The sequence below is a fragment of the Blennius ocellaris genome, assembly GCF_963422515.1.
Source record: "Blennius ocellaris genome assembly, chromosome: 5".
Classification (NCBI taxonomy): domain Eukaryota; kingdom Metazoa; phylum Chordata; class Actinopteri; order Blenniiformes; family Blenniidae; genus Blennius; species Blennius ocellaris.
The window spans coordinates 2077234-2088168 of NC_137654.1; the positions used below are offsets into that span (position 1 = coordinate 2077234).

The 10935-nt window shown below is 45.5% G+C and overlaps 1 protein-coding gene across 1 annotated transcript; it reads left to right on the forward strand.

Moving 5' to 3' along the window:
• The first annotated feature begins 6924 nt into the window (after positions 1 to 6924).
• Positions 6925 to 8323, forward strand: LOC308130103 (phospholipase A2 inhibitor and Ly6/PLAUR domain-containing protein-like). The gene is made up of 4 exons (XM_080496295.1): positions 6925 to 7011; positions 7130 to 7297; positions 7396 to 7521; positions 7797 to 8323. Exons 1-4 carry the CDS (start codon positions 6954 to 6956, stop codon positions 8096 to 8098), a joined length of 654 nt encoding a protein of 217 aa, XP_080352421.1. The 5' UTR covers positions 6925 to 6953; the 3' UTR covers positions 8099 to 8323.
• The last annotated feature ends 2612 nt before the right edge of the window (positions 8324 to 10935 follow it).

Here is a 10935-nt window from a genome sequence, read left to right on the forward strand (position 1 = left end):
GAGGTAAACTCCTCACTGAGGAACAGAAACCAGTAGTGGAGGTAAACTCCTCACTGAGGAACAGGAACCAGTAGAGGAGGTAAACTCCTCACTGAGGAACAGGAACCAGTAGAGGAGGTAAACTCCTCACTGAGGAACAGGAACCAGTAGAGGAGGTAAACTCCTCACTGAGGAACAGGAACCAGTAGAGGATGTAAACTCACTGAGGAACAGGAACCAGTAGTGGAGGTAAACTCCTCACTGAGGAACAGGAACCAGTAGAGGAGGTAAACTCCTCACTGAGGAAAAGGAACCAGTAGTGGAGGTAAACTCCTCACTGAGGAACAGGAACCAGTAGTGGAGGTAAACTCACTGAGGAACAGGAACCAGTAGAGGAGGTAAACTCCTCACTGAGGAACAGGAACCAGTAGAGGAGGTAAACTCCTCACTGAGGAACAGGAACCAGTAGAGGAGGTAAACTCCTCACTGAGGAACAGGAACCAGTAGTGGAGGTAAACTCCTCACTGAGGAACAGGAACCAGTAGAGGAGGTAAACTCCTCACTGAGGAACAGGAACCAGTAGTGGAGGTAAACTCCTCACTGAGGAACAGGAACCAGTAGTAGAGGTAAACTCCTCACTGAGGAACAGGAACCAGTAGAGGAGGTAAACTCACTGAGGAACAGGAACCAGTAGTGGAGGTAAACTCCTCACTGAGGAACAGGAACCAGTAGTGGAGGTAAACTCCTCACTGAGGAACAGGAACCAGTAGTGGAGGCAAACTCCTCACTGAGGAACAGGAACCAGTAGTGGATGTAAACTCCTCACTGAGGAACAGGAACCAGTAGAGGAGGTAAACTCTTCACTGAGGAACAGGAACCAGTAGAGGAGGAAAACTCCTCACTGAGGAACAGGAACCAGTAGTGGAGGTAAACTCACTGAGGAACAGGAACCAGTAGAGGAGGTGAACTCACTGAGGAACAGGAACCAGTAGTGGAAGTAAACTCACTGAGGAACAGGAACCAGTAGTGGAGGTAAACTCCTCACTGAGGAACAGGAACCAGTAGAGGAGGTAAACTCCTCACTGAGGAACAGGAACCAGTAGTGGAGGTAAACTCCTCACTGAGGAACAGGAACCAGTAGAGGAGGTAAACTCCTCACTGAGGAACAGGAACCAGTAGAGGAGGTAAACTCCTCACTGAGGAACAGGAACCAGTAGAGGAGGTAAACTCACTGAGGAACAGGAACCTGTAGTGGAGGTAAACTCACTGAGGAACAGGAACCTGTAGTGGAGGTAAACTCACTGAGGAACAGGAACCAGTAGTGGAGGTAAACTCCTCACTGAGGAACAGGAACCAGTAGAGGAGGTAAACTCCTCACTGAGGAACAGGAACCAGTAGTGGAGGTAAACTCCTCACTGAGGAACAGGAACCAGTAGAGGAGGTAAACTCCTCACTGAGGAACAGGAACCAGTAGTGGAGGTAAACTCCTCACTGAGGAACAGGAACCAGTAGTGGAGGTAAACTCCTCACTGAGGAACAGGAACCAGTAGAGGAGGTAAACTCACTGAGGAACAGGAACCAGTAGTGGAGGTAAACTCCTCACTGAGGAACAGGAACCAGTAGTGGAGGTAAACTCCTCACTGAGGAACAGGAACCAGTAGTGGAGGCAAACTCCTCACTGAGGAACAGGAACCAGTAGTGGATGTAAACTCCTCACTGAGGAACAGGAACCAGTAGAGGAGGTAAACTCTTCACTGAGGAACAGGAACCAGTAGAGGAGGAAAACTCCTCACTGAGGAACAGGAACCAGTAGTGGAGGTAAACTCACTGAGGAACAGGAACCAGTAGAGGAGGTGAACTCACTGAGGAACAGGAACCAGTAGTGGAAGTAAACTCACTGAGGAACAGGAACCAGTAGTGGAGGTAAACTCACTGAGGAACAGGAACCTGTAGTGGAGGTAAACTCACTGAGGAACAGGAACCTGTAGTGGAGGTAAACTCACTAAGGAACAGGAACCAGTAGTGGAGGTAAACTCCTCACTGAGGAACAGGAACCAGTAGTGGAGGTAAACTCCTCACTGAGGAACAGGAACCAGTAGTGGAGGTAAACTCACTGAGGAACAGGAACCAGTAGAGGAGGTAAACTCCTCACTGAGGAACAGGAACCAGTAGAGGAGGTAAACTCCTCACTGAGGAACAGGAACCAGTAGAGGAGGTAAACTCCTCACTGAGGAACAGGAACCAGTAGTGGAGGTAAACTCCTCACTGAGGAACAGGAACCAGTAGAGGAGGTAAACTCCTCACTGAGGAACAGGAACCAGTAGTGGAGGTAAACTCCTCACTGAGGAACAGGAACCAGTAGTGGAGGTAAACTCCTCACTGAGGAACAGGAACCAGTAGAGGAGGTAAACTCACTGAGGAACAGGAACCAGTAGTGGAGGTAAACTCCTCACTGAGGAACAGGAACCAGTAGTGGAGGTAAACTCCTCACTGAGGAACAGGAACCAGTAGTGGAGGCAAACTCCTCACTGAGGAACAGGAACCAGTAGTGGATGTAAACTCCTCACTGAGGAACAGGAACCAGTAGAGGAGGTAAACTCTTCACTGAGGAACAGGAACCAGTAGAGGAGGAAAACTCCTCACTGAGGAACAGGAACCAGTAGTGGAGGTAAACTCACTGAGGAACAGGAACCAGTAGAGGAGGTGAACTCACTGAGGAACAGGAACCAGTAGTGGAAGTAAACTCACTGAGGAACAGGAACCAGTAGTGGAGGTAAACTCCTCACTGAGGAACAGGAACCAGTAGAGGAGGTAAACTCCTCACTGAGGAACAGGAACCAGTAGTGGAGGTAAACTCCTCACTTAGGAACAGGAACCAGTAGAGGAGGTAAACTCCTCACTGAGGAACAGGAACCAGTAGAGGAGGTAAACTCCTCACTGAGGAACAGGAACCAGTAGAGGAGGTAAACTCACTGAGGAACAGGAACCTGTAGTGGAGGTAAACTCACTGAGGAACAGGAACCTGTAGTGGAGGTAAACTCACTGAGGAACAGGAACCAGTAGTGGAGGTAAACTCCTCACTGAGGAACAGGAACCAGTAGAGGAGGTAAACTCCTCACTGAGGAACAGGAACCAGTAGTGGAGGTAAACTCCTCACTGAGGAACAGGAACCAGTAGAGGAGGTAAACTCCTCACTGAGGAACAGGAACCAGTAGTGGAGGTAAACTCCTCACTGAGGAACAGGAACCAGTAGTGGAGGTAAACTCCTCACTGAGGAACAGGAACCAGTAGAGGAGGTAAACTCACTGAGGAACAGGAACCAGTAGTGGAGGTAAACTCCTCACTGAGGAACAGGAACCAGTAGTGGAGGTAAACTCCTCACTGAGGAACAGGAACCAGTAGTGGAGGCAAACTCCTCACTGAGGAACAGGAACCAGTAGTGGATGTAAACTCCTCACTGAGGAACAGGAACCAATAGAGGAGGTAAACTCTTCACTGAGGAACAGGAACCAGTAGAGGAGGAAAACTCCTCACTGAGGAACAGGAACCAGTAGTGGAGGTAAACTCACTGAGGAACAGGAACCAGTAGAGGAGGTGAACTCACTGAGGAACAGGAACCAGTAGTGGAAGTAAACTCACTGAGGAACAGGAACCAGTAGTGGAGGTAAACTCCTCACTGAGGAACAGGAACCAGTAGAGGAGGTAAACTCCTCACTGAGGAACAGGAACCAGTAGAGGAGGTAAACTCTTCACTGAGGAACAGGAACCAGTAGAGGAGGAAAACTCCTCACTGAGGAACAGGAACCAGTAGTGGAGGTAAACTCACTGAGGAACAGGAACCAGTAGAGGAGGTGAACTCACTGAGGAACAGGAACCAGTAGTGGAAGTAAACTCACTGAGGAACAGGAACCAGTAGTGGAGGTAAACTCCTCACTGAGGAACAGGAACCAGTAGAGGAGGTAAACTCCTCACTGAGGAACAGGAACCAGTAGTGGAGGTAAACTCCTCACTGAGGAACAGGAACCAGTAGAGGAGGTAAACTCCTCACTGAGGAACAGGAACCAGTAGAGGAGGTAAACTCACTGAGGAACAGGAACCTGTAGTGGAGGTAAACTCACTGAGGAACAGGAACCTGTAGTGGAGGTAAACTCACTGAGGAACAGGAACCAGTAGTGGAGGTAAACTCCTCACTGAGGAACAGGAACCAGTAGTGGAGGTAAACTCCTCACTGAGGAACAGGAACCAGTAGTGGAGGTAAACTCACTGAGGAACAGGAACCAGTAGAGGAGGTGAACTCACTGAGGAACAGGAACCAGTAGAGGACAACAGTCAGCCCTGACAACAGTCAGCCTTCATCACATCCAGAGGCTAAAACACACTGCTAGTCGTAGCGCCACCTGCGGGAACATACTTCCAATCGTTGAGCAGCAAGGGTGTGAGGACCCGGCCAATGCTGCTTGCAGCTTTAATTATTATCCTCATTTTTCTCCCATAACCTCCAATGAGTTTTTGAGGGCCTAAACATAACTTTTTGCGACACGCTGCACACCAACAAGCCCGGCGAAGAAACACCGGCGCCGCCAGACTTGTAACTACCTAATTGCACGACATGCTAGCGACGGTCAGGCAGGAATGATGTGAACCAGGAGAGTGCAGCAACAGTAATCCCTATGCCGGCCAGGCGGTCCAGGAGTAGTGGGGGGGAGATTGTGTCAACAGCTGCGCTGAGGTGGAGGGTGAGAATGGTAAGTAGTCTGGAGTCCGCTGGACGGAGGAGGTCCTTGGTCATTTGGACTGGGGCTGTTTCAGTGCTGTGTTTTGGACGGAAACGGGATTGAAAAGGTTCACGAAGGTCGTTTACGTCCAGATGTGACTGTCATTGTGCGGCAACCACCCTTTCAAGTATTTTGGAACAGAATGAGAGGTTGGAGATTTCAGGTATATTGGAATCTGCCTGAAACCTTGACTGGACACGTTACAAGTGTGATCACAGTCCTGCCCTGATGAATTCCACACACCAATATACAGTCACAGTGAGAGCGCCACCTGTTGGATGGACAGGAAGTGCTGCATAACGAGCCAGTACGTGCTACACTCAAAAAGTCAGACAAAATGGTAGATATTGTGTTTTATCTGAAAACATAAATGCACCTTTGTGGCATTGCTTGGAGTTAATCCTTTTGAGGACTTGGACTGGATTTTAGTTTGACATCATGTCTAATGTCACGAATACGGACAGGACCCAAGTGCAGGACTCTGGAGGCAGGCTGGGTTCAAACAAGTCTTTTATTTGATGACATCACAGACAGATGAATCGCAGGATGCTCCTTGACATGAAGAGCACAGCAGACTTGATTCCAATGCCCTGGACAGACCGGACGAGACATGGACGACTAACACTGGACCGGACGGACGGGACATCGATAACAAACAACCCGACGCTGAACAAACACACAGACAGGACATATATAGGGCAGGGTGATTACAAGAAGTGGCCACAGGTGAGGTGCTGGACAGCCCAGACCTATGGCCCGCCCACTCTTAAAGGAGACCTCAGCCTACACCCTGACATCTAAAGAATCACAAAAACCTGAACTGACTGACTGTTTTCACCCTTTTCCCCCTACTCATATGGCACTTCTTCAATATTACTAATGTACACGACAGATTGGCAAACGTGGCACCTGACTGGACAGGTCGTTTTCTTGATGTCCCTAACATTACAACACAGTTTCTGACTGTTTGTGATCATGCGTGACTCAAAGGTTCTTCATTCAAATGACTATAATGAATGATTTAGGGTAATGGAAAAGACAATGCTTGAAGGAGTGTGAATGATGCTGATTTAGACCAAATAATGAACTAAGTGCAATGTAAATAGCCTGCACATGGTCAGATCGGCCTCACAGTTGACATATTGAATCAGAGCCCGGCCCTCATCACAACCGTATGATTACTACTTAGGTTTAGACTTCGAAGACGTTGTTCATAATTGTAAAGTGGAGCCATTAACATGAATGCTGCATAGAACGTGCACCACGTAAAATAAATTCTATTAATTGAATTCAATCTCTCCAGCTAAATTATAAAACTCTGACTACATCACTTTTTGCCCGAAATCCACACCCTTTTTCAAAACAAAACAGGGTGTACCTAAATAAAAGTGGGTGTGGGTGTAAGTGGAAGCAATCACCTTTTATTCAGGTAAATAGAAATAATTCTACAAAAATACATATACACCCAATCATTTTGTTTAATATCTCATTAGTATGAAAGATGTAGACCATATATAGAGAGAAGTGACGATCATACGCTATCGCCGCAATCATGAAGCTCATCATCTCATTGACTCTCTTCTCGGCACTCGCCAGTGTCGGTAAGTTACTTTCATCTAGTATCTGTGTCATTTGAAATGAAAAAGGTCTTTGAACTTAACCAGGTTAAAAAATATATATATACCAATGATTAACAAATAATTTACATTTAGTGTTTATGTAGTTTACAGGGTTTGACCAAAATGATGTAAAAGACCTTCTTTTCATTCAATCTGAACTGTGTTCATGTTTCATTAACCTTTTATTTTTTGTTGGTTTGTTTGTCTGTTTTCCATTACAGCTGCCGGCATCACTTGTTACGTGTGCAGAGATTCTAGCGGGTCTGGGTCTGGGTCTGGGTCTGGGTCTGGGTCTGGGGCTGGGTCTGGGTCTGGGGCTGGGTCTGGGTCTGGGGCTGGGTCTGGGTCTGGGGCTGGGTCTGGGGCTGGGTCTGGGTCTGGGACTGGGGGTGGGTCTGTGATTTTTATTATATCTGGGGGTGGGAATGGGTTTGGGTCTGGGGCTGAGTCTGGGGCTGGGTCTGGGGCTGGGTCTGGGGCTGGGTCTGGGGCTGGGTCTGGGGCTGGGTCTGGGTTTGGATCTGGGTCTGGGTTTGGATCTGAGCCTGGGTCTGGGTCTGGGTCTGGGTCTGGGTGTGTCATGGAGCGGTTTACTTGTCCAGAAGAAACTCCATTCTGCATGATATCTTCCACCACTTGTAAGACATTCCTTGTTTTATTCATCACATTTTCTTTGTTTGATTTTTTTTTTATATATAAAATAGGATTTTATATTGGCTTTAATGAGCATTTTTAAACTGTGACTTGACTCCACAGCTGATTTCAATGGTGACCGTGCCGAAGAAGTTTTCATGGGTTGTGCAGGTTACAGTGTGTGTCACGCCCCAGGCTCTTTTATAACTTCATACCAGACGGACAACCTACGTGTTCAAGTAAATACTACATGCTGTGACAGTGACGCGTGCAATTCAGACATTACACCTTGTAAGTAAAGACGGACTACAAAACAAAAAATACAGTTCAAATAAAGTATTTTGGACGAGACCGCTGACTTCTTGGTTCTGTTTTTTTCTGGTTTTCAGTTTTCGATTCAGAACCAAGTTCAAATGGATTATCGTGTCCATCTTGTCACCCAGACGACTACGAATGTAGACCTCACACCATTCAGTGTTCAGATCCTGAAGACATCTGCTTCAACGCCATCCCCGGTCACTATTTACTCAATTATTATTATTGTTATTGTTGCTGTATAAAGTTGAACTGTTCTTTATTCATGCATTTCAATTCTTTAAAACAAGTTTCTGCATGTAAAACTATAATACTGGTCCAACAGGTGGGACATTTTCTGCCTTTGCACCTTTAATGGCGAAAATCTTTGATTGTAGTTTCTCCTAAAATTCGACTCGTATTTTCAACCCAGCCTTGACTCCAATACATTCAAATCATTTCTCATTTCACTTGTGACCTTTTTTGTTCTCCACAGAAAACCCATCGGACACATTCTTTCATTCTGGTTGTGCAACTGCCAACTTCTGTAAAATTGCCTCATCCCAGAGAACTCTGCCTTTCTACCCAGCGGGGGGAAGACTCTCTAAGAGAGTAGGCTGTGTACCTTTCACCACAACCGCTCCTCCAACAACTACTACAACCGCTCCTCCAACAACTACTCCCAAGAACTGCTGCAACGACAACTGCAACAACGGCTGCAACAACGGCTGCAACAACGGCTGCAACAACGGCTGCAACAACCACTGCAACAACCGCTGCAACAACTGCAACTATTGATTGTTTACGACCATTGATAGATTACGACAACTGCTATTCCAACTAAATGTGTTCTACCAATCAATGTTTTCTGTTTCCTGTCCTCTCTACATCCGGTGTAATGTTTTGAAGTTACTCTTTTCTCCTGGAAAGATCTTTTCCTGTTTCATATCTACTCTTGTGGGGCCTTCATAAAATTCTCCCAAATCCTAAAACTTTCCCAAATGATTCAATAAATACACAGCATTCAAACTGCTTGAGTTATATGTGAGTTTTCATTCATAGGTTGCCTTAGTTTGACAAAAGTCACATTGAGTGAACCATATTTTAATACACTGATGCCTCGAACAAACATGTTATCTTTCCAAATGGATTGGATTTGTAAAATAAAAAGATTTAATTAGTGTCTGAACACGAGCAGAGCTGGGCGAGACCCTGCTGAAATGCAAGCAACTATTTTACTTTCTTTTTCTTTTTCTTCTTTACTGGACACTTTACATGTGTGATCACAGTCCAGCCCTGATGAATTCCTCTCTCTCTCTTTCTCACACACACACACACACACACACACACACACACACACACACACACACACACACACACACACACACACACACACACACACACACACACACACACTTATGCACACACAGCTGTATATAGGTAGTTAGAATCTGTGTTTATTTGTTTTCATTGTTAATAAATCTAATGTTTGGAATCATACTTGCTGTTTTATTAATGAGCACAAAGGTGAATGAAATGTCGACTCTTCTGTGTCAAGAACTCCAAAATCCTTCAAGCTTTACTGTTACAGTCTTTGTCAATCACTTTGACACTAGTTTCAGAACCTTGATGTCATTTTTCACAACTCTAGATACAAAACTCACAACCAATGATCAGAATGCACTTTTTTCAAAACTCTAACACTTTTTTTCACTCACTTGGATACAATGCACAAAGACCAAAGATCATTTGTCCATTGAACTTTAATCACCGGTTCAAAATGACACAACTTAACATCACAGTACAATCATTTCAAAATACTATTCACACATTACATTTCTATTGACTGTCAATTCATTTCAATACAACAATCTAACTATCAATTGATACAACTACTCAAAATGACAAGTAACTGTTGCATGTTAAAGCATAGGCTTGGAAACTGAGGATGAGCATGTTCAAATCATGACATTTTCAGGATGATGACAATGATTGACACCACCTGACACCAATTTGTTACTGATGATTGATCTGACCTTGTCGTATGACAGTAAGGAAGTGACATCCACAACAACATATGTAGTGATACAACATGGAGCAGGCAGGTGGGAACCATGGAGGTCAAGTAGGAGGAGGAAGAGGAGGAAGAGGAAGAGGAGGAAGACGTGGTCAAAGGAATGGCAGAGGAAAAGCACCCAGTTTGAGAGGTGGCCATGGTCCCGTTGAGACATGTGGGGGGACGGGGTCGAGGACAAGGACCAAGACGGCAGCAGCAAACAGTCTCCAATGAGATTTGAGCAACGGTTGTTGATCATGTCATCAATCATGACATGATAATGACTGAGGCAGCAAGAATGATAAACCAAACCTTAGAACATCAACGTGGCCTCAATCATGAGAACTTTCTACGATGACAACCGCTGAGTATTCAGCATGCACTACAGTAAACTTTACAGTATAGTACTGTAGTACTCTTACTGTCATTGTCAAATTATTGTACACTGTACTACAGTAAACTTTACAGTATAGTACAGTAGTACTCTTACTGTCATTGTCAAATTATTGTACACTGTACTACAGTAAACTTTACAGTATAGTACTGTAGTACTCTTACTGTCATTGTCAAATTATTGTACACTGTACTACAGTAAAGTTTACAGTATTGTACTGTAGTACTCTTACTGTCATTGTCAAGTTATTGTACACTGTACTACAGTAAAGTTTACAGTATTGTACTGTAGTACTCTTACTGTCATTGTCAAGTTATGGTACACTGCATGCCAATGTGCAGACCAGAGTAGGAAATGTGACTATTACTGTAAAATGTGTTCTACAGTATGACGACAGGTTCTTCCTGTCAGATTCCTACACAATTGAGACGAGACCCAATGGTGGAGGTAAACTCCTCACTGAGGAACAGGAACCAGTAGTGGAGGTAAACTCACTGAGGAACAGGAACCAGTAGTGGAGGTAAACTCCTCACTGAGGAACAGGAACCAGTAGAGGAGGTAAACTCTTCACTGAGGAACAGGAACCAGTAGAGGAGGTAAACTCCTCACTGAGGAACAGGAACCAGTAGTGGAGGTAAACTCCTCACTGAGTAACAGGAACCAGTAGAGGAGGTAAACTCCTCACTGAGGAACAGGAACCAGTAGAGGAGGTAAACTCACTGAGGAACAGGAACCAGTAGAGGAGGTAAACTCACTGAGGAACAGGAACCAGTAGTGGAGGTAAACTCCTCACTGAGGAACAGGAACCAGTAGTGGAGGTAAACTCCTCACTGAGCAACAGGAACCAGTAGAGGAGGTAAACTCCTCACTGAGGAACAGGAACCAGTAGAGGAGGTAAACTCACTGAGGAACAGGAACCAGTAGTGGAGGTAAACTCCTCACTGAGGAACAGGAACCAGTAGAGGAGGTAAACTCCTCACTGAGGAACAGGAACCAGTAGAGGAGGTAAACTCCTCACTGAGGAACAGGAACCAGTAGAGGAGGTAAACTCCTCACTGAGGAACAGGAACCAGTAGTGGAGGTAAACTCCTCACTGAGGAACAGGAACCAGTAGTGGAGGTAAACTCCTCACTGAGTAACAGGAACCAGTAGAGGAGGTAAACTCCTCACTGAGGAACAGGAACC

What these genes read in the sequence shown, in the direction of transcription:
- LOC308130103 (XM_080496295.1), top strand. Translation starts at nt 6,954, where the DNA reads ATGGAGCGGTTTACTTGTCCAGAAGAAACTCCATTCTGCATGATATCT. An exon ending in CATGATATCTTCCACCACTT is followed by an intron (nt 7,012 to 7,129) that starts GTAAGACATTCC and finishes TTGACTCCACAG; the next exon opens with CTGATTTCAATGGTGACCGT. An exon ending in CTGCTTCAACGCCATCCCCG is followed by an intron (nt 7,522 to 7,796) that starts GTCACTATTTAC and finishes TGTTCTCCACAG; the next exon opens with AAAACCCATCGGACACATTC.